This window comes from Corvus hawaiiensis, chromosome 7, assembly GCF_020740725.1.
Source record: "Corvus hawaiiensis isolate bCorHaw1 chromosome 7, bCorHaw1.pri.cur, whole genome shotgun sequence".
NCBI lineage: Eukaryota > Metazoa > Chordata > Aves > Passeriformes > Corvidae > Corvus > Corvus hawaiiensis.
Window position 1 is genome coordinate 34,334,860 of NC_063219.1, and position 23,986 is coordinate 34,358,845.

The 23,986-nt window shown below is 39.5% G+C and overlaps 1 protein-coding gene and 1 long non-coding RNA gene across 14 annotated transcripts in view; one reads left to right on the plus strand and one right to left on the minus strand.

Moving 5' to 3' along the window:
- Window positions 1-18,182, plus strand: part of R3HDM1 (R3H domain containing 1) — a 79,693-nt gene extending 61,511 nt beyond the window's left edge. For 11 of the 13 annotated variants that reach the window (XM_048308605.1, XM_048308612.1, XM_048308610.1 and 8 more), the window contains 11 exons: window positions 505-765; window positions 1,251-1,371; window positions 6,023-6,177; window positions 6,766-6,914; window positions 9,040-9,143; window positions 9,781-9,948; window positions 12,934-13,103; window positions 13,298-13,448; window positions 14,723-14,802; window positions 15,603-15,687; window positions 16,716-18,182. In XM_048308605.1, coding sequence (XP_048164562.1) covers window positions 505-765; window positions 1,251-1,371; window positions 6,023-6,177; window positions 6,766-6,914; window positions 9,040-9,143; window positions 9,781-9,948; window positions 12,934-13,103; window positions 13,298-13,448; window positions 14,723-14,802; window positions 15,603-15,687; window positions 16,716-17,074 — 1,803 coding nt within the window. In that variant the 3' untranslated portion in view covers window positions 17,075-18,182. The remainder of the gene's footprint in view (window positions 1-504; window positions 766-1,250; window positions 1,372-6,022; window positions 6,178-6,765; window positions 6,915-9,039; window positions 9,144-9,780; window positions 9,949-12,933; window positions 13,104-13,297; window positions 13,449-14,722; window positions 14,803-15,602; window positions 15,688-16,715) is intronic. The other 2 variants (XM_048308608.1, XM_048308614.1) reach the window with 2 other exon arrangements.
- Window positions 18,183-22,013: 3,831 nt separating this feature from the next.
- LOC125328269 lies at window positions 22,014-23,650 on the minus strand. Its single transcript, XR_007204639.1, has 2 exons — window positions 23,134-23,650; window positions 22,014-22,231 (listed from the first exon to the last, which is right to left on the minus strand). It is a non-coding gene; the product is annotated as an uncharacterized LOC125328269 (long non-coding RNA).
- Between the last annotated feature and the right edge of the window lie 336 nt (window positions 23,651-23,986).

The following is a 23,986-nucleotide window of genomic DNA, read 5'->3' on the forward strand; positions in this document are numbered from 1 at the left end:
AATTAATCTTTGCATGTAGAATAATAACTAAGTTAGAGGAATGTACCTTGTAACTCAGGATTGGAAACTTATTACGTTAAGCTCTCAAAACCAAAAATTTACTTCAGCAGTACTAATGCATCCTGCTATTTTAACTGGGGTTAGATGTTTTCACTCAAGTTTTGGAGTCCAGTCAGAAAATGGTAGTGACACAAATTCTGAACTTTCTTTTTGACAAATGGATTCTCACTATAAGTAGATAAAGGCAGATGTAATCCAAAAGGCAAAATATTTGCAGTGAAAATAGTGAAGTCTGAACATGGGATGTTCTCTCCTGCTGTCAGCCCTGAAGATAATTTGCTACTGTTCCATCTTCTTTGCCGTTGTTCTTTGGCTGCCGTTGCTAATGCACAGTAATGTGAGACATGCTGTCTGAAACTTACTGAGGTATTTGGCTATTTTATTTCTTTTTCCTTGAATGTGCATTTGCAAATGTATTTTTTCCTGTTTTTCCCACGACTGCAGCAAGACAGCCTGGGATCGCAGTTCAGCCACCTGAGCCTCGCGCGGCAGCCCCCGGCCGAAGGCGCCGAGCCTGCCCCGGCGCTGTTCCAGCCCAGCGTGGTGCTGCAGGCGCCGCAGCAGCCCGGCTACATCCTCACTGCCGCCCCCGCCGCAGCGCCCTCGGCACAGCCCGCGCCTGCCCCGGCCTACTCGGGCCCCGGCCACCCCGTGGCGCAGCCCGTGCTCCCGCAGCAGGGATACGTGCAGCAGCCCGTGCCACAGGTACCACGGCTCCTTCCAGCCTCCCGAAAGCTGCAGTGAAAAACTGACTCTGCTCTTCTACTCGGGACCTTTTCATGTGGTCTGGGGCTCCCTGCAGAACTGCAGCTCTGTGCTTTTGTTCAGGGGTTGGGGTTTTTCTGGGGTATGTGTTTTGTAATGAATGACTTCCATTTACTTGAGGAGCAACAATCACACAGGTTTTCCTATTTACTTGCAGCTGGTAAAACTCATGTTCTGCATAGTTTTCTTGTCTCTCAAATGCCTCTTGGTGGAAATTGGAGTGTTCTTTTTACAAGGAAAGTAGAGAAAGTGGCTGTTAAAGAGGGTATTTATGTAGTATAAGTGATTTTTGAATCGCTGAACTATTTAACATCCATTGCACCTTTTAATAAGTTTTGGATCTTTGTTTTATGCATTTTGCATTTAGATGTCTGCCTTCTCTAGAGCTGCATGCAGGTAGTAAACCTCTGATTGTTCCTTTTCAGATGCCACCTTGTTACTGTACCCCCAACCAGTACCCGCACTCCAGCCAACAGTACCGCCCTGTTTCTGTCCATTACAGCACGCAGCAGAACCAGGCCCTGCCACAGCCTGGCCAGCAGACAGGTTTGTTCAACTCTTCCAGCATTTCATTAGAACACTTCACGTGGTTTTTCTCCTGCTTTTTCCTTTTAAACTTACTTTGCTGTAAAATTTCAAATCAAATAGAAGTTCAGATGTAGAATACAAAGCATAACTAACTTAAGGTGGAAAAATTTGAGTCACTCGTGCATGAAACTTGGCATTTGAGCCATTCCTTTGAGTGGCTCATGCTGTAACTTTAATTACAGGATTTTTAAAATTTAGAAGTTAATAATTTAAAAAAATTGTAACTTAGTAACTAATAACTTGAGTAACTTGCAAAGTAAGATGAATTAGTACCTTTAAATGATGTAACATTGCAGAGATGTACCTGAACTGAAAGTTCTAAGCTGAAGATACTAATCTTAGATGCTGTGGCATGAAAAGAGTGCTGTGCAGAAGATATTGGTGATACTGTTTTACTCTGTCTTTCTGTCCTATGATTAAAGATATCAGGGTATTGGATGGAATATGTAATGAGACTTACGTGGTTACCTATTTTAGTAAAGACTTTTCAACTGAGTTACCTTTCTGTGAATGTTAGCAAGCTTCATTTCCATCTCCTTCCTTTCTTGTTGTCTTTTTTCCCTTACAAATTTTAACTGTAGCTACCATTATTCTGACAATCTGTCTAAATATTGTTATGACTTCTTCAATAAGATTTGTATTCCTGAAACAAATTTACTTCTCAGTAATGTCTTGACTCATGGTCAAAACTTTCAGAAGTAACTAGTGATGTTTGGAGGCAGAGATCCTTAAAGACCAGGCTTTTATACCAGCTCTTAGTTGAATACGTAACATCCTTCTGAGTTTCCTTCAGGAAGGTCTTTTTTAATTCCTCCCCCTGCCCCAAATATGTGTTGCTCTACAGAAACAGGATGAAAGATTAGCTTTTACAAATATTAACTGGATTTATTTATGTCCTATGAAGTAGAATGTCAGAGGGATAGCTCCTCTTCTGCACTTCTTCTAGGAAGTGCTCCAATAGTAGCAACACTTGTTGGGGTTATTCAGGGTGCAGTTCACAAAGATTTTTTTCAAAGGAGAAGCAATTTCTTGGTTTTGCAACTTGTGTTATCCACTGGTGTTAGAGATGTGTTACCCAACTGTATTACACAACCTGCTTTCCTTCCTCAGAATTTTTAATACCTAGACTACTTAATAGCAAAAAGTCTGAGGCTCAAGGGGGATTACTTCCCACTGCAGGGACACCCTGTGTGAATAGCACACAAACTCCCTAACTCAGAGAGCTCACTGTACATTTGTACCCAAACAAACCAGTCTGAATTGGAAAGCATGGGTGATAAGATGCAAAGGGATGAACGGGTTGCTATTAGGTAAGTTCCTTTCTTGTATGTTTTTAGTTCTTTATATTTTAATTGCATTTCACTGCCTGCGGGTGAAAAGTGTCAGCAGATAAACTCCCTCTCTGTCCTGAAAGAAATAAAATAAGCAAGCTGTGCAGACAGCTGCTTTACTGCTTTGGTCATGTGTTTTGTACCTGCACTCTGACATCAAGGGATCATGTTTATGTAGTATGGGGATAGTCCAGCCAATAATTCTATTCAGTGTTTGGTTACTTGGTGTTTACCAGCACTAATGGAGAATGAAGGATCTTACCAGAAACTGCATAATTAGTGTTTAACTGAAAATCTCCCAACTGCTCTCTGGCCTTTGCTGGCTCATTTAATGCTTTATAGGCAAATTTGAATCAGCATTTTAGAAATAGATGGTTCCATGTCATGTTATCTGTTCTGGAAACACCTCATAAGATGGTGTATTTGAAAATTCTCTCTCTTTTAATTTACTTTAAACCACTGATATTTGTATTAATTTGACACAAAGCTACACCTGAAGTGGTTGATGCTTATTAGCAATGTGTGGTTCTGAGCCAAAGGCACCATGTTACTTGGCTCATACAGCAAAGTGCCTGGGCAAAAATGAGAGTTACAAATCTTGCATTACATAAAAGCCATGGGGTTTATTCATTTCAGAAAGTGGTTACTAACTACGAAATAACTTTGCAAACACAAATTCAGATAAAAGATGACAGCTTCTGAGAGCATGGCAACTGGAGCCACTTCTGGTCTAATGTTGAGGAGTGGCCTGACTATTGATGAGCTGTTGGATTCGGGGCCGTAACACTGTCTGAGAGGTTTACATTTCTCACAGTGAACCGGTCTCTTTTTCAGCTGCTTCCTGGCTTCCTTTTTAAAGGGGTTTCAGGTGAAATACTTGGGGGGGTTCACTTTTAATAAAAATGCTTTCATTGCCCAAAAGATGTTGGGAGGAGAAAACTCTACTTAAGAAAAAGGCATTTCTGATTGCCATGATAATGTGAGCCCCGTTACCATGAGGCCTAACTACAGGTTGTTTAAAAATCTTATCTGAACTACAGTTCCTGTAGGAACATCAACTGCCTTCTGCTTCACAGCAGGGAATAAGACTACTCCAGTTATAACAGTAGCTGTAGTTTAATAGTTATAACCAAGCTCATCAACTCCCTGCTTGTTAACCAAGTGGTTGTACTTGCTTTTCTGTTCTTGAATGAACACTGTTTCTCACTCCTAATGCATTATTCAGAAAATGTATCTCTATATTCTGTAAGTTAACTTTCTTATATTAACTGCGATTTCTTTTGAATTATGGAAATATTAAGAAACCTGCTCCTTTTTTTACCTCCAGTTTCAGAGTATTTCTGTGTAATGGGACAATCTGCTGTGGCAGGTGTGGGGTTTGTGCTGAGTGTTGCATTTCTGTCAGCCCACTCTATGCAGAGGTGAAATTGCAGCTAAAAATAGAGCATTCTTTGGAACGCTGTGGGGAACCTTCGTGGCAGCCAATTTGTATTGTTCCAGTTCCCTCTGCTTGCAGAATTGATTGTGTCTGTCTTTGGAAGTGCCAGAAAAGGCTGCAGAACTACTCACAGGTCCATTACAATTTCTGGGACATGAGGGGTTCAGACTGCAGGTGCACTGATTGGGTCTGTCAACACCACAACTTCTCATTCTGCTGCTTTTTAGGGGCCATAGATCATTTTGCAACAAAGTATGTTGAAGCATCTTGTTTATTACAGATATGAAGGGCATTTTGTGCACAGTTCAAACTTAAGTTATTAAAAATTCTAAGTACTAATCCTACTTCAACCGTGTATTGTTCTGAAGTTTTGTCTAGTCTTCTGAAAATATTTATAGTGTTGTGTGTTTCTAATGAATAGCTGTCTTGGTTTTAACAAACTGAACCTTCTTCCCTTTAATTTTCTGAAGCAATATTTGATTATATTAACAGTCTTCTTTTAGTGTTCATTGTTGCAATTTCTATAGAGAGCCTGCTGAGGCTGTTAGTGCACAATGTTCATTGTACCCCGCATGGATGAAATCAATGAACATCGGTGGGTGCTGCTCACAAAAAGGTGTTTTATGTTAACTGAATTACTTTCAGAATAGACCAAGCCTTTTTTTAGCAGAGTTTAAAGAAAACCCAAGTGAGTTTTGCAGCTAAATTTGCTCTATTATAGTTCCATGCCAAGGTAGGGAGCATGGGGAATGTCAAGGTCAGTGGGCTGTGAATGTGTCCAACTCAAACACAGACTCTTCTTGCCGTCAGTGCATCTTGACAAGCCCAGTTTTGTTATTCTGGAGGGATAACTGGCTTTGTCTCAGAAACACTGACTGTGATGGGGTTTTGCTGACGTGGTAAGTAGTGCACACTTGTATGATAGAACATGACAAAAAGAACTTGTGTTCTGCATGTGTTTGGATCATGGTAGCAGTTACCTGCTATATGCTTTTTGAAAAAAGAGGAAAAGGGGGGTTTAGGTTGGACTTTATAAATGCACAGATTTCCTGTTTGGCACTCATGCTTGGGATGGTTTGGTTGGGGTTTTGGGGTGGTGTGGGGTTTTTTAGGCAATTTTTGAAAGATAGGAGAGGATACCAGTTTAAGCAATAACAAATTGTTTTAGACACACTATAGAGGAGTGAACATGAAAATCTTTCTTTGTATCCTTAAGATAATTTTGACTATAAAATGTCTTCCACTATGTACCAACGTGACTTGAACTTGGAAGATTTTTCTCAGTCCCCAGTTGGTTTTAGCATTACAGATTTCAGTAGAAATGGCCCCTTTGGAAGATTTGCACACATGCCTTATGCAAATTTTCCTGAAGTCCGATTTAGTTTTGAATTGCAGTCATGATGCTCTGACCCCTGGGGCACCTCAGGTACAAGCTGAATTTTGCATATGTAGAATTTACAAACTAAAGTACCTGGAATGGCCTTGTTCACAATACCAGACAATGAATTGGGTTTGATCCTGTCTAGCATGCTTTGTTCAAGTGCTTTCAGCTTTCACCTGTCAAATCAAGGTGTTAATGCATGTAACCCAGAGTGTAAGTGAATAGTGCATGTGAGAGCAGCCTTGCAAACAGTATGGATAGTATTTCATGCTGAATCTAGATGAATAAATCTATTAATTTTAATGTTGGCTTCTTTTTATATGCATGATAAGTTCAACTGTTGTGAAGTTGCCAGATTAAACAAGCCATTGGAAAATGCTACATATGTATTTTCACATAGGCAACTGTGCTTAAAATGTGTTCATTATTTCAAAGTAAGATTTAAATGTATAATTTCAGGTTACCAGATTTTGCCCAACCAGCAGCAAAACTACCAGGGTTTAGTTGGAGTTCAGCAGTCTCAGAATCAAAATCTAGTCAGTGGCCAACACAACAACATTGGGAATCAAATTCAAGGTGTGATTGTTCCATATCCCTCAGTGCCATCTTATCAGGTGGGTAATGTATTCAAAACTTTCCAATGACTCTTCTGTGGGTTTGAGTGTTGGGGTTTTCTTTAAGTCCATTGCTTTGTGGTAGAAATGGTAGAAAGCTGCAAGCAGGTGTCAAAGTGACTTTGGGGATAGAAGTTAAACAATACAAACCCACAACTGAAGTGAGAAGAAAGTCTGTCACAAGTGCACAAGTTCTAGTCCTGTTGAAAGCCAAGTGCTGGGTCAGTTGCGTTTCAGAGGGTGGGGAAGAAAAGTTCATAAGGTTTCCTTCCCCAATTCAGAGGGTGGGGAAGAAAAGCTCAGAACATTTCCTTCCCACCACCCCACTTTCTCATGTAGAGAAAATATCTTGTTGATTCATGGAGTCCCTTGGAGCCAACATCTCCATTTTGGGGGAAGAAGATTTAAATAATTTTTTTAATATTGTTATTTTAACTACTGTTACCACTATTCTTCTGGATTTTGAGAACTCCAAGGGATCTTTCAGTTCCTGCTGGTTTTTTTTAAAGTCCTGTATCAACTGGGTGATGGTCAAGAGTCAGAAAGAAACATGGTCTGCAGAAGCTCTTACTGTGTTGCCCATTGCAGGTTTCGGTGCCTCAAGGTTCCCAAGCAGTGCCCCAGCAGACATATCAGCAGCCTGTCATAATTCCCAGTCAGTCCAGTCAAGGACTGCCCACCACAGGAATGCCAGTCTACTACAGTGTCATTCCATCAGGTCAACAGAATAATCTAAGGTGAGTTTAAGTGATACTTGATTTCTTAGCAGCTGGGCTTAGTGGCTTTGTAAGAACTGACAGGATCTGCTTTTAGTAATGCAGATATTAAAGCTATTGTTTCAAAGGCAGACTTACAGGCACTCTCTTTATTTTTGCTCGTATGCAATTAAGTGAAACAACCCATACTGCTTTAACTGTGACATACTTGTTGGACTGGAAAACGTTGTCTCCATAGCACTTCCAGCAATACTTTACCGCAGTTCCATCTCTTAAATTTTCTGCATTCCTTTTCTTACCCATGAAACACCAGTGTGTTCAGCAGCTCAGTCTTTCTGCAGTAATATTTAAGATGGCTATCTATATTCACTGGTTTTGTCAAAGATATTACATTAATAATGTGTAGAGGAAAAATAATTGGAATTCCAGAAAAAGAGTGACTTCTTTTTTGGAACTTTGTATGGAAAAAGCTTAGCTTGCTTTGTGTTGTAGATGAGGCCTGCTGGCACCAAGCTGGCTATGAAACAAGTATAGAAACTTGGTTTTTGTTTGATAAATAAGCTTTTTTCTTTTCTTTTTTTTTCACCTACCTTGGTAGCAGCAATTTGGTCTGCATGTACAGCCCTCCCTGAATATACATCTGTGTCCCCAAAGCCCAAAGTCTATTTGAGAACAGATAGGCAAGTACCTAGGAGAATTCATTAGGATTAATGCTTGCTACAAATTTTTCTTTCCCTAGTTTTTTGAACTTAGAAATGAGCAGCATTTAAAAATACCTGGAAGCTTTTAAACAAGCCGCAACAGTATGAAGCTTGTTCATCCTTTTGAGAGTGCAGAGACTTCAGTAGTATTTGTCATCGCCACATGGCTTCACTTGCTTAAATCTGAATTCTTGTTCTCTGTATCTGAAGGCTTTTTAATCCTTTTCTGTAGTTATTATATTTGAGATTCAGTGAAGTCACAGGTAGGCATAATCCCAGACTTCTTTTGAATTAAGTTTGATTGCTTGATCTTTTGTGTAATTTAGAATGTGCCTCTCATTTATTATGAATTCAGATCAAACTAGCAACTAATGACAGCATCTTGCTTTCATCAGAATAGTTATGCTGCAACACTTGAACAAGGAAAGCAGAATGCTGTTCTGCAGGAGCTGAAAGTGTCAAACCTACAGGTCACTGCTGAAAACTAGAATCAGTAGGCAGATCAGAAGCTGTGTGAGAGCATCTGTGTTAGTTTTCACTTGATTTTGTCTGCTTTAATGGAAGGGAATCTTAAAATTATATAAGTGAACTATGGGACAAAGGATGGAACAAAGTTTTGACAACATAGGTAAAAACAGTAGGTCCAAGAGGATTAAACCTACTTTTTTTTCCCACAATTTGAAGGAATTGATTTTTTCTCAGAATGTTTATCTGTTAGTACAGGATTCTATAAGCACTGTTCTGATTATGGTCCACCAACCTGATGTTCTGGCTGAGCATTAGTGGTATAATAGAATCTATGTGTGTTACCTGTTTTTCCCCCGATTACCCTGAAAAACTACCTGGCATAAATAAACTTCTAAAGTCATCCTTTTCCTACAGTTTGCAAACAACTGAATGGCTGTTTATCCCCTGGAGTCATGTTCCTTCTCCCACCCCCCGCTGGAAAAGCCCTCTCCTCTCTGGGCTGTGTCAGTGGACCCTGGAGCAGAGCTGTATGCTTTGGTGTGCTGAACCAGCTGCCCAGGACCAGCCCACAGCTGAGGGTCTGCATCCCCAAATCTCATGGCAGGGGCTGTGGGTATTCACTTAGCTGAGACCCAATCCTGCTTAAGTGAGCAAGACAACAAATTGTCTTTTTATTATTATTATTCTGCATATCTTTATGCTGATACAGAGCTATGGACACAAAAACAGTATTTCAAAAGAGGTGAATTAGTACAGCTTCTCAGTGTAGGCAGGGCATGTGTTTTTGCTAAGGAAGAGGTGTGAAACTTCAGTCTTCTGAAGAATGAGTGAATTCAGGGGTAGGTGGGAATATTACTGATTTTAAATTAACAAAAGCTCAGTGATTTGCAGTACATGTAGACAGCAAACGCAGAAGTCGTGATTAAATGAGTGTAGCATAAATGCCTGTTAGTCATGTTCCTTTTTTGTTATTACAGTTCATCCGTAGGATATCTGCAGCCTCCTGGATCAGAGCAGATACAGTTTCCTAGAACATCATCGCCATGCAACTCTCAGCAGCTTCAAGGACAGCAGTGTGCAGGTTGGAATAAAGTGTCTATTGATAAGCTTAAAAAATGTCTACCAATTATTATGCTGGGTGATTGGATATTTGCTATTAAGGGTTTTTAGATTTAGATTTAGAATTTAGGATTTAGAATTAACTGCTGTATTCTATTTCCTCTTTTGTTTCATTTTTGAATTTATTTTCCATTTTTAACCTTGAGGCAGTTTAATTTGAAATGTCAAATTTTTTTATCTTTGAAATATCTCAAGTTACTTTCTTAAAATCCAATAACATACATCATAATGCCTTGCATGTCTACTGGTGAGTTGAGACAGACATGGGAACCATACGTTGGCCATTGGCAGCAGAATCACTTCCATCCTTTCCTGAATAACCAGATAGGTCTGAAAAATTTGAAATTTGGGTTTCTATTTGACAGAAGGAGTGAGGTACATATTTGAAGGAGCCTACTTGGTTCTTCTACTCAAGAACCGGTCTAGATATCAGTTAACAGAGTAGGAGCAGTGATTTTCTTAAGAGGTCTTGAGGGGAGTTTGGAAACTCAGCGTTCTGGGGTAGCTTTGTGACCTGCTGGAAAGTCGAAAGTACTTCAAAGCTGTGTGAGGTGGTTTTGTTTTTATGGCAGCCTTATTTACTGCTTTTACTTTCATAGTTTATAGCAACCATTCAAGTCAGAAGCCATCACCTCCTACATTATTGCCACCTTCATCCAAGTCAAAGCCACAGCAGGCTGCTTCCATTGTGCACTACAGCATAGTGTCTCCACCCTCATCATGTAAAAGTTCACCCACTGGTCTTTCCATCATGCAGCCAAAAAAAGGTATATTTTATTGGGATTTTCATCTAAGCCATTCTGTCTAGAACTTACTGTAAATTTTCAGACTGGTTTCATGGCTAACTGCTAGAACAACTGCAACTTGAGTGCCATCTCTGATTTTTAAATTCTTCATCTGAATTGCTATTATTGTATCTTTTAAAATGATAATGTGGAACTTAAGTGAAACAATGGCTGCATGGGGGTGGCCTGGAGGCCACCTTCAGCAGGTAAATGTTACTCAGCAGAAACACTTAGGTTCAGAATGTTTTGATCTACAAAATACTTGGGTAATTTTTAAAAGGTGTGTAAATAGAAGCCTCAATGTGTTTGAAAGCAGTGTTGACATAGAGCTTGTCAATCCATGAAACCTTTATAAATGTTAATATCCAAACACTTAAAACTCTGAAGGTCTAACCATAAAATTGATGGACTGGTCAGGAAAATAAGAGCACTAGAGTTAGCCTCCAAACAAGAGATTACGGAACAATCCTGTGACCACAGTGGCACTGTCTTTATTTTACCAGTAGGGAATTTGATACATTAGAGGCTTGGTTGGTAAAAAAGGGATAATCTCAAACTCTGCTATCTCAGTATTTTGCAAGCAAGCACTAGATTAAACAACCCTAGATCAATGACCTACATTCTGCTACAGATGTGGTGTTCTTACAAACATTTATCTCTAAGGCATTTTTAGAACCTGTTTATTAGTAAATAGATAGCGTGCAGTTAAGTGGCAAGATAGCTGGATTAGCAGTTTGTGGGCAGGTTTGGTTTTGTTTCCATTTTGCTTCAAATTTGTCTTTAATTCTGGAAGATTGTAATTTCAGAATGTATAAAGTGAGCCTTGCACTAGTTTGTTTTTCTGCCTTCCCAATCTATGCTGAAAGTGCTGGTTTTGTGCAGTTTTCATGGCCTAGTTCAGACCTGTAAACTGTGGTTTAAGGAAATTTCAGGAAGGAGGAAGCCCACTATGAGGGGGGGAGCAAATTCTGAGAGAACAAATCAAAACCTGCACTTTTCAATAAGTAAAGGCACTGAGATGCTGAATCAAGGCCTCTGAGGCTGGGCCAATGAGCAGGTAGGTGCACAGACAAGTAGCAGAGTTGTGTTACAGGGGACCAGACTGTAAATCTGGGGAGGCTTTGAAGGATTTCTGCATGTCCCCTCTCATGGGATATGTCAGGTCATAAAGTGTCTGCAAACTGACTTATGCACTGTGTGACACTTCATTTTGTCAGGATGCTTGTTTAGGAAAATAACTCCATTTATTTTCATTTACTGAAATGCTGGGGCACTAGAAGCAAAAGAAAAAACAAGGTTTTCTGAATGTATAAAGTTTTCTTTTGCAGTTTAAATTGCATTTCAGATTGACACTCTTGTAGAGATGGTGCTGTAAATGTTTCAAAAGACAAATATGTTTATTGTTGGGTGTTCTGTTCTCACAGAACAGAGCTAAGTCAAAAAGAGTATGCTAGAGTGTTGCAGAATGAAATACTGTATATAAACCGGTAAGATGTAAATGATTATAATTTATAATGCATATAAATATATGCATAGAATAGTAAAATGAAACCCATTTTTGTGTGTTAAATGTAGTGGGTATATAGGTGTATAGGTGTCCCAGGTTTACACATAGGGACTAGATAAGTTTATGGCTTTACCAGTGGAAAACTGTTGTGTTGTATATTATTCTGATTATGTAGCAGTCATAAACAGACTTGTATTTTATTCTGCTGTGCAATAAAACAGAAATATTCACAAGGTGGCTCTTGCAGGGACTCCTTAACTTATATACTCTGCTAAAGCTGGCCAGATATCTGATGCTTCAGTTGCAATCTGTAACACATGGGTAAAACTTCTTGCCATTAAAAAGAAAGTATAGATGTGAAAACATTAATAATTCAGTTACCCATATCATAAATACTTCCAAATACAATTTACAAAAGCTAACGTAGTTTTAATGTTGTGCGTTCCTTATTCTACATTGTTAGGTTTAATTTTTGAAGAAGTCTCTTTTTGTGGAGCCCAGGGGTAGTGACAACAATAGTCCATTATGAAAAACACCAGATGAATGCATTTTATAATCTGTATCTAACTGCTCCTCACTGATGCTCTGATGTGGCAATAAATTGAGAAAATTGCAGAATGCTGCTTTAAAGATGGATGATTAAATAATGTTTAAACCCTGTGTTTTAATTGTGGTTTCTGAGAAATGCTGTAAACAGTGGGTAGAGCAGAGAAAGAAATTGCAAACAACCATTTACAAATAAAAAGGACATTATATAAATTACCTGGGGCAGAGAGGGGAGATGTTTTGTCTCTTGGGCAGCCTCTCCTCACAGCTCCTGGCATGAAACCTTGTGGAACAGTCCTGGATGTTCAGGTGTTCTCCCCTGCCTCTGGTGTTTCTGTGGCTACTGCAGTACCCAAGTGGGACAGGGTGTTGGGTTCAGTTTGCAGTATCTGCCCAGAAAAGCATTCCTAGAGAGAACTTGTAAGTGAGGGTAAGCGTGCCTAGACTAAAGGTTGATCCCAGGCCTTTCTGATATATGTCATCCTATCAGAGAAAACATTTTGAGTGCATTGCTGTACATCATGTAAAACTAACTAGGAAACTTCTGTTTTTAAATATTTTCGCTTAATATCACATTCTGCAACACATGACTCTGACAGAAGCTGCAGTGAATGCTGAATACTGTCACCTACTAAGAAATAGTGATTTCTTTCAGAAATATCCTCAGCAATGAGTTTCAGTGGTTCCACTATCTTTTGTTCTGGGAAGCCCTCTCCAAGTTAACTACTGCAGATGTAGCTGATAGTGGCAATGTAATTGTACAGAAGATACTGCTCCAGTTTTCTAGAATGAGCAGCTTCTTTAGCAAAACTTGTTTAGCACAATCCTTGTGTTACTTCCCCTTTTCCTGTGTGTTGTGCTAAGCGAACCGTGCCGGGAGTGCTGACTGTGCCCTGTGGCTCCTTGTGTTGCAGCCGCAGCGCCACCGCCCGCCGGGGGGGTGGTAATGATGCAGCTCAACGTGCCCGGCAGTGCCGCGCCGCGGAACCCGTCACCTCCGCAGAGGAAACCCGGCAAGTACTACTGTGATCACCCCCGCGGGCACAAGGCCACGGAACTCAGCACTTTAGACGGTGCTGCACAGGTAGGAGCCGCTGGTTTGCTTCTCCAGGATGACTTAAAATATGCATAAATTCTGTATTTTTTCAAAAGTTCTTTCTGGGGAATAAAAATCTTGGTCTGATGATACTTAATAGAGCTATTTTAACTTCATTTAAGTCTTTGAAGGCTGTGGGTGCTGTTCAGCCTGTTCAAACCCTAACATGTCATTTATTCCAGTTGCAGCATAGTCCTCAACTGGGCAGCCCTGTCACCTCACCGGCCCAATCACCAGCACCAGCCCAGCTGTCAAACATGAAGAACATCCGTCCCACACTGACATCTCTTTCTATTGTGTCCCAGTTTTCTAGACCTTTTGTCCCTGGACAAGGTATGTTTTTAGTTAACTAAAATGTGTGTGTGGTTTCTATGTGAATGTTTTATAATAGAAGCTGTATGAGGATTTTCTGATGAGCATGGCTCACTTTAGGAGTATTGCTATTGAAGCAGAATCACCAAAATTATTTAGTCAAGCATCATTTAAAATTTCACCTTATCACTCTGTACTGATACTGTCCCCCATATCTTCAAAGGCTTTTCATCTCATTAGTGTGAGTTTCCATAACACATTGACTTTCTCATACTGTTAAGTTTCCCATTTCAGCATTGAAAATATTAATAAAATGTTTGCTAGAATTTAGCTGCAAGTCTTAAGCATAAATCATTAGTTGATAATGCACTGAATCAAACCACTGCCTAAGCATGTATTCTTCATTCCTCTGTAGAACAACAAGCATGATGGGATAGAGCCTCTAGCCAGGACTGTACCTCAGTTAGTATTTCAGATAGGACCCAGCCAAAGACACAAAAAATTCCTTGTAGAAGAATTTTCAATCCTCTGCTGCCATGTCAACAGAAAGACAGAAAATGGGGAGTTTTCACTGAGATGGGATAGTAGATAATGTTTAAAAAAATTATATAAACCCCCTTTGTCAGTGAGTAAAAGCATCCTGGTAAAATTACCAAACTCAAAATTAACAAGTCCGTTTTACAGAAAGATTTACTTTAAATCAAAACTTACAGAAAATTCTGTATGTCTCTCTTATTGATAAAGAGAACCTTATTTTCTTGTCTTTGTCTTACCTGTTGCACAATCTTTGTCATTGCTTTGTATTCTGATGATATAAAAATTCCAGGTGGCCTGTTTGAAGCACACCTCTTAGCTCCCTCAATCTGCTGTGATCACTGAAAGTGCATTGTCTAGTGCATTGTCTTTGTGGATCCTTGTAACATATAGGAGTGTGAAGAGAGACCTGGCTCTAATCAGGGCTATAACCATGAAAATGACTAAATTAGCATGCTGAGAGGAGCTTTAGACTTATTAAGCTCATTTTGAAACAAAAGGACTTATCTAAGACTGCAGTGAAGAAAAACTTTGAGTGTAATCCCTAAATACCAAAAAGCTTGTACCTTTTCACCTTGGGATCAGGACGTGGCTGACTGACACTGATGGAATCAGGGCAGCTCTGAGTTAGCCCAGCCAGACACTCAGCTTTGTGCACAGCAATTCTGCTTTCTCTTCTGTGTAACATACTCAGTGTGAGAGGGACTTGGAGGAAGATTTCCTGTAACAGAAAAACGCTTCTAATTACCTTTCTCTTTAAGGAGATGCCAGATACCCATTGCTTGGCCAACCCCTGCAGTACAATCCATCTTTGTTACGTGGACAAGTAACAAGCCAACAGGTATTAAAAGAGAACAATCTCACGGCAACAATGAAAAAAAAACAATTCAAGACTACCATTACAACCATCTTGAATAGGGGAATGTGTTACTGCACTTGCAGAGTAATTGAGTGGAAGGTGCTTGCTTTGCAATAAGTTTTATTCTGTGTCTATACTCCCCATTGTTCTTGTTTGTTGTATTAAAAAAAAGTGAGAAACATTTATCTGAACTTTGGCTTTTAGGCACAATGTAGATAATGGATTTTTTTATTTTAAGCAATTCACTATAGCTAATTCCAAAAATCTAAAGGGGACCCTTTGCTAAAAGGATTTTCTTTTATTCAAGTAACCATTTCTAAAAAAATACAAAACACATGCAGTAATTTCTGAACAAAGAGTGGGTTTGTTCCTTATAAGAAAAACAAACCCAAAATATTGGTGTTAGCAAAGTTGAAAAGTCTTCCCGTCCATATAATTTTTGGGACACGCAGACCCCGTCTGCCTCTACCTTGCTCAGTTCTACCCAATGCCAGCTAGAGGATGTGATGACTAGGGCAGGGGCATGTTCTTCCAAGATGATTTAAGGTGATTTTTTTTTTCCCCCCATCATTGCCTCTCTTTCTTCTGTAGTGAAGGATTGAATGTGCCTGACTGTAGGATTATAAAATGCAATAACTAAAACTGGATGGGAAGACCTTCTCTGTCCCGTGGTAGTGCAGGTTATTTTTCCAGACATTCCTCTGCACTGCTTTTCACTGAGCTGACTAGAAATTTTAAGATGGATTGTTACTGAAGTACACCCTTTATGTCAATCTTTCCAGTGTCAGCCTGGAAACAGACATGGGAACAGGGGAAAAAAAACAGCAAAGAAGGCTGCTTCAGCAGATCTCGGTGCAGGAGAACCAGGTATGGAATTTCTGACCGACACAGTCCTCCAGAAAAATGAATTATGGTGATGGGCTGGGAATGTACAAGAAAAGCACAGGTGAGAAGGGCCAGAGTGAAGAGTAATTGCACAGGAACAGACATGGCAAACACTGGAAACATAAGGAGGGAGAGGCAGACACGATCTGGAGAGAGGAGGAAAGGGAGGTTAAATGGGAGAAGTGTAGCTTTGAAGGCTGGAGAGAAGACCAGAGAAGTTCAGGATTGCAGAGTACTAAAAGAAAGATCAAGTTTGTCAGTTTACTGGACCTAAGTTCTATGATATTGTTACATTAAATATTAATTATACACACTCCTGCTTCCTTTTACTGGTATAACAAGTGAAATTTGACATAAACCACAAATTAGTTTGTGCTTTTTGGAGTTGCTTTTTTTTTTTTTAAGTTTTTCCCTTTCTAATATATATTAACACATGGATTTGGGGGACATACTAGGAGATCTACAGATCAGCGCCTTGGAATTGGTAAAGATGTCATTCAAATAAAATCTGATGGCATCTATCTTCATACCTTTACTGGAAGGAATTTTTGCTGCAAGTGTTATCTACTGTCAGCTCTTCAAAGAAAGTTACAGATAAATCCATTTTTTCTAATGATTTAGTGGAGAGGATTTTTTTGGAGAGAAGACAGACTAGTTTTTTTGGCATGGTGATGTGTGAAGAGTTACCAGGCAAGGCCAGCGAGATGCTATAGTGAGTTCTCAAACCTGCAGTAAAATGAGTTGTTGATGATTTTCTTATTTTCCCCTCTTTGTTCTGAGGACCCTTTTTGTATTTCCTGCTTTTATTTGGACGCTTGTACAAATAAGCAAATTGTATTTGTAAGCAGTGCTAACTGTGAGACCAAAGGCTCTCCAGAATATGAGGAAGGCAAAGCAGATTTGGTATCAGCCAACTGGAAATACAAGTATGAAATAAGTCATTTTCCACTGTGGGTGTTGTATCATTAAGTGCAATGACCAATTTAGATTCACTGTTTTTCTTCTTTCAGTTGTGGGAAAAGTTCTAGAAATTACTGAACTGCCAGAAGGCATAACTCGTATGGAAGCAGAGAAACTCTTTGGGGAACTGTTGAAAGTGGGTGCCAAGATCCGGTGGCTGAGGGATTCCCAGTGCCTGCAGACGCAGCAGCGGCGGTTCTGCGGCGCTGGGGACGGCAGTGGGGGCACAGAGCCACCCCGGGCCGGGGACTTGGCGTCCACCTACACGGTTCTGGCCACCTTCCCCACCATGGCGGCCGCACAGAGCGCGCTCAAGAGACAGAGCAGTACCTCAGTGAGCAAGTTCCGCCTGAGAACCAGCAAGAAGCACTACGACTTCCACGTCCTGGAGAGGGCCAGCTCGCAGTAGCAGTTACACCGCTGGACACTCGGCCTTTACTACTGCCATGTCCTCCCTCCTTGATTGGTTTGATGTCATGGGGTTTCTGTTCTCTTCATAGAGACTCCTGGGATGTTTTGTCACAGGACATTTGCCATTGAAGAATAAATAGCCCAGTGAATCCAGCAAGATGAAGAAAAAAATTTACAGAGTTAATTCCAGACAATAGCAAGGAATCATCTTTGCGACAAGCAGCTTTCTGTAAGGAATGCTGCTGAAATGCCCCCTACTTTTATAGTAGTTTTGTTTTATATTTTTGAAATCTTGTATCAGATCCAAAGCTCTATTGTACAGCAGATGTTCATAAAAATCCATATGCAGATTTGTATTTTATAATCCCTTTTCACAGCCAGCACACAGCTGTCCATTCCAAGGCAGGAACCTGAGGATTGGTGGAGGGGAAAAGAGAACCATTCTCAAGGAATTGTATTCATTTTCTAGCAAACTACCCAAGATCTTCAAGTTAACCTGTTCTTTGTCCCTTATGGGTTTTTTCTTTTTTTTTCCTTTTTTTCTTTTTTTCCCTTTTTCTTCTTTTTTTTCTTTCTCTTACTTTTCTTCTTTTTCTATTTTTTTTTAAAGAATATCATTTTACTAGCTAACTCCTTAGGTGGTTATTTTCTTTTGCAATACATTCAAACAATGTCAAAAGAAATTACAAGTTTGTACCCTTGAAGAATTTGCTTCTGATCCAGCAAGTTTAATAATTACTAAAAGGGGAATATGAATAGGTTACGTGTTCACTGAATCACATTTTAATATTTCTTTTTAGCAAAAGTGTGAAGAAACTTTATGTATCTTCATACAAGTGACAAAATGTTTGCACTTTAATTGTGTTCCCACCAGTATGGGTCTCTTTCTCTTCCTTTTCACGCTAAGATAATTGTGTTTGATAAGTGCTGGAAACCTTTTTAATGGTTTAAGTTTTCATCATTTGCAGATGCTCACTGGACATTAAAGATTCATTGCACATAAATGAAACAAAACTTTTTTCAACTTGTGTAATTTGCAAGTCTGTACAATGTGTGCTGATGCAAGCCTTTTTCAGTTCAAAAGAATAAATGTTTACAAACACAAACTTTTTCAGTGCACTTGTTTAAGCTTCTAGGAGTCTTCTGAAACGGGGATGAACTCATACTAATAGCTGGGATCCTTTCAAATGTGAGAAAAGAACTTAAACCCACAAATATTAGAGCCTCTTAAAAAACCACCTGCTGTTCCTCAACTGGCATTTATGTTATCCTGTCCTTCATAATACTTAAACATTTCCCTATATAAGTAAAAAAGAGAAATTAATCAGATGCTGTAAGGGACTGCTCCTGATTTTTTATTTTTAGCTCAGGAACTGATCTGCTGTGTAGACAAGCAACTACTTGGTCACTTCATAAGGCTATCATTTTGTGCATTTGTAACTTCTGAAAGAAGAAACTCAAGGTAAATGTTGTGTTTGAAAATGTTTTACAGGGGGTAAAGGTGAAGAATTAAGGTGCCTAAACCAGCATTAATTTTCATTTTTTATACAAATTATTCTATCCCCGAACACCCAAACAGTGATGAAGTACTTGGTGAAAAACTTCGGAAACTGATCTGCCTGGGAATAACGTAGCCTAATAAATAAGGTTTATGGGACTTGATTCTGTGAAATGCTGTAGCAACCAGTATTAACATGACTAAAGGTAAACTTAGATGCTCCCCTAAAACAAAGGGGAGGATGTTCAGCTTCAAGTCCCCAGATAAAAGACAAATCTACCTATTCCAGTCTGCTTTTCTAAAAGGATGGTACTTGGCATGCAAGTTGTGCTTGACTGAGGATGTATTTCTTGCTCCTCCTTGGGCTGGACTGCTGCAGTTCACTGCACCCTAACCCAAAGCTGGTAAAAGCCCCAGTTTATCAATTCCCCCTCCTCCTCTGAACAGCACAGAGGTAATGGGGCTACTGCCTGCATTCTGTCACTGCCTCTTGCTGATTTCCATGCTAGTTGAAGATTATGGTTTAATCCTGGTAAAGTAGCTAAGAGATTAAAAGGCTGTAGGGACAGGTATCTCAGCCCAGCAAAGCAGCTGCCTCCGGTAGTTAACTCATTCCATAACAAGATTTTTCCCAGATGTAGAAGGGTAGTCAGTAGCTGAGAGCTTCCATCTGTTCCAGGTGACCCAAGCACTAAATCTTCCATCAAGTTGAACCCTTTCCAAGGCTGTTGCATGCCTTGCTGCATTTCATAAACTTTCCTCATAATAAACAGAGAAGGAAAGGTAATGTGAGGTAAGCATGGAGAATGCAGCCCAAACAATGGGAAGGGAGGGATACAGGGATTAGGAACAAGGCCCAGAAAATATCTGATTTTTATCAAGTAAGTTGTAAACGTGAATGCAAATTTCCCTAGAAGAAAAAATTAAAACATAGAGTAAGCCAGTTGTATTCTAATTCAGAATCTGATTATTTCCAGGCCGGCCATCCTTTCTGTTTTATTCTGTGTTAAACAGGGACAGTTGCATTCATTTTTTTATCTGGATGTGCCGATATGAGCCACACAGATACAATTAACAGGACTTTGGCACTGTCAGAGGCTTCTGCTGTCTACAGTGGGCAAAGTATTAAAATATTTCCACTTCACAGTCATGTTTATTCCTGGATTTGTGCTATTTCATACTTTCTCTAGTAAGCAAACAGAATACAAACTCATCTAACTGAGACAGTTTATACCTTCCTGGCCTTCGCCCTTCTGTCCCTTTTGGTTCCTTAAACCACACAAGCCCAGGGACTGTGCAAAACTCCTGGAACTGCATTTGTTCCATGGATTTGGATCATAGTCTACAAAGCAAATAAGCACTTTATGCATGAAACAGATGTATGTAAAATACATTCTCATGTTCTCAACAAATCTTCTAGCACTCCAGTGTATTTGAGCTTCCTCTCATTTATCATTAAAGCCATTTTTAAAGCAAATAGTGGCAAAATGAATTAAGTAGGGACTTACATTGCAGCGATATAATATGGTTTTTTGTTTTACTGAGAATATCTTAACTTTTAGAACTACGGAAAAGCACTGGACAAATAAGCAGAAAAGCTGAACAAATGCAGCCATTACCTACTCCACCAAAAGCTACTATTTTAATTTTTAATTAACACACTTATATTGTAAAACTCCTCCCTGAACAGTGAACATTTAGTATCATTTGTGATATCACAGTCAAAAAGATAATTAAAACTTAAGAAAACAAATTTAAGCCCCATACTTTGAGGACTCCCCAAACCACATGGGCCTGATGCTGGAACTGGGTGGATCATTCCAGCACACCCTAGAACGTCCTTGCAGCCCACACATGCCTGGAGTGTTTTGCTAAGGCAGGACTGGTTGGGAACAAGCACCTTGCATCTTCCCTGAGATTCTTCCCTGAGCAAATGTGACCTGTTCTAATATGAAATATTTTTCTTTCACACACACATACGCTTAGAAAAATGACATCAAAAGGAGCAGAGCCTCTGTGAAGAAAGAAACCCTGTGCTGTGGTGTACAGAAACTGTAGTGCTTGTGTGTCTCCACCTGCAACGACCCCTAAATGACGTTTCAAGATGTGGGTGGTACAGGGCAGCTGTTTGCAGATGGGGTTTTATCAAAGCACCAGAAGAACTGTGTAGCTCAGTGAATCCAATAAAGTACTTGGGTACACGACACACCTTTCACAGGAAGAACTTTCTTCTTTGCATTATTTGACAGCTCTATATCCATTTCCTATCTTACTGCAATCCAGTTCCCTCTCAAAGTGGAATGAATAGTTATATTCTCATCCTATGACACTCATTTGTGCCTTAAAATGTCACATTTGATTTGTTTGTTGTTTTGGGTTAACCTTGTACTAACTTGTTTGGATGCTTGAAAGGGAGTCAAAATTACAACTGACTTCTATAAATACTTTTTAGCTCTGTAATATATTTTTTCCACAGAAAACTGGTGCAGGCTTTAAGTTCCTGTATTTAGCCCTGAAGCAAAGAATGTTTAGATGAAGCTTTGGAGAAAACTGACCAAAACACTTTTAAATTATTGGTCATGAAAAATTATTGTAGCTGGAATTTTTATATATTTCTAACTATGAAAGGAATTATTTCAATCCCGTCAATGTTTCTACAGCTTGGTTTTCATGAAGGTTGATGCACTGCCTCTTCTCAATGTCCTACCCCTATTCACAGTTAAAATGTTTTGGGTAGTTTTGGCTATTGATGTCAGTAAGTATAAACTTAAAAGTGCACAATGTTATTGTGACTTCATTTTGGAAGCTTCCTGTCTTGGGTGTAGACCAGAACCCTTAAAAGGGCCTGATTTCCAGAACATTCTGAAAATTAAGTCCCTGTAAATTATCTTATTCTGGAACCTAACACCATTCACATCTGAAACCTTCAGTGTAAATTACTTGATTACTTAAAAATGTGTGCAATTAAGTTCTTACCACGTGTATGAGCCTCCTCTTACTTCAGCGTCTGCCTTGTGTCCTCAGACTCGCAGGGCTGGAGTTTGGCTCTGACTCAGTTCAGCAGCCCCTCACTGCAAGATTTTTTATCCTGCTTGCAACTACTTGACGTTTTGCGATGTTTGTCAAAATTTGTTGGGTTGAAAGTGGATCTTGCTGAAGAGATGATTAAGCATTAAAATTTGGTCCAGGACAAAACACTTAAGTGTTTGCTGCTATTTTTCCATTTTCCAGTCTCACTGGTAAAGCTCATGAGCTGAGTCGCTATATGGGACGCATGCAACTGTAATGGACTGTGCCTGCACTTGGGAAGAGAAACCTGAATGTCAGATAACCCTGGTGCTGTAAACCAAAGAGCTGTAAAGGACAACCTGTGTGTTGCTGGCAGTTATATGCTTTTAAAACTGGAATAAGTTATAAAAATAAACTGTGTTGCTGTGAATAATGCTTAACAGCGAGGTTTATTCTTAATTCAGTTCCTGTGCCCCAGTTAACTGGGAATCTGAATTAGCCTGGGGATTGATGACGCTCCCCGGTGCTGACAGCAGTGCAATGTTTCAGACGCAGCTGAGCAGAGGTGGAATGCACGCTCAGCACTGGCTGGGGTATGGACTGACTTCAACACCAAGGGATCTGTTACATTTGATCTTCCAAAATTACCTGACAGTTGAAAAAGATTATTTACAAGCAATATTGTACATCATACTTGAATTACAGAGGCCTCAGTTTGAACTTGAGAGGGAGACAACAGGCATTCTGCTTTTTTCTAATATCCTAACTTTTGCCCTAGTTGTAGGGTTAATTAGCTTTGCCCTTCTTTGGTTTTCCAAAGTAGTTACTCTAAGAAACACCATTACTAAGTGTGCTCTGATAGTCTATCACACTGATTTATACAACTGGGAAATACACCAGACTTTGATTCCACAATTGCTCAGATTTTTTGACTTTTTACTTGGCTTAAATTGTTAACTTTGATTTGTTAATGAACCACTGATTTAGGGTGAAGCAACAGTGCAATTTAAAATAGGAACTCCCTAATAAAGACACTTTCCATTTTAATCCAGATGGATGTGTCCTGGTTTTGGGGATAAAAAATTATTCTCTTAGAATGTGAATTACTTTGTTTCCCATGCCAACAACTGAAAACACACAAGACAACCCCCTTCAAAGAACGGAATCCCAGGTGGTGCTCCAGCTGTCAAATTATTTTTTCTTATTTCTCAATAAAACTTTAAACTTACTAGTCACCCTCCTTTTTCCTAGGCCCACAAACTGCAGACCTTTGCTGTCTCCAGACACACCTGTGCTAAAGGCTCTCATATTAACAGCAAAGGCACATCCAAAAGCAGCAACTCAGTGACCCTACAGCGGGATAATTCCACATTTGAGAATGTAATATAAATAGTTCCTGAGGACATAAAGGATTATACACCTTCACAAAAAGTACATATCCAGTCAATAGTAGGCCCTTTTTCTTCCTTGCTTCAAGTGGTGTCAGAGAGTTTGAAAATTGTATTTGCAAAACAATTTTCAAAATATACAGTGTTCAACATTTCACTCACCCTTCTCATGAAGCTCAGCTTCCAACTTAGGATTCCAAATCCAATGCAATAAATGCAAACTACAGTTGCTGGAAATACCAAGACAATTAGTGCAGCACATTCAAATTTATCAGGGAGTTTACGATACACCTTAAAACCTAACCTCCTCCTCTACACATGCACTCATGTAACAGAGATGTGTGTTCATCTCCAAAAACAAATTCATAGTTTGATACTATCCAACCTTTGGCATTGCCCTTAAATCTGTTTTGTATCATGAAGGAACAAAATACAAAAATATACAAAAAAAAAAAACCAAAACACAAAACCCCAACATCTCAGAATCATGTTGTGATGGTATTTCTTTAAGAGACTTGCAGAGGCACAACACACATGCAAAGCTTACCCAGTGAGCATTACTGCGACACGATTTCCACATGCTGCATCTTGGGAGAGGTATTTTATTTTATATATATATAAATATATATTTTATATATATATAAATATATATATTTTATATATACAGATTTTGTATACTGTTGTCAACACTGATTTGCTTCCTTTTCATTGTAAGTTTGTAGGGTCTTTTAGTTGTTATTATACAAGGTTCAACAGTGAAAGCTTTCCAGACTGAGAGACTGTGTGGTTTTCAGCCTTTCAGTGTTTGGGTACCTGCCTCAGCAAGTTACCCAGGACACACAGTCGCAGTCCTAATGGTGTTTTAAAAAAGCTCAAGTGCAGTGTTCTGTCCAAAATGTTATCATCAGAGCGCTTGACATAAACTGTCCTGTCCTCCTTGCTGTGAAATGTCTGTCAAAGAGTCCTTCTGCCTTGCTGGCTGTGCTGTGCCAGTCCCTGACAAAGCCTGCGAGCA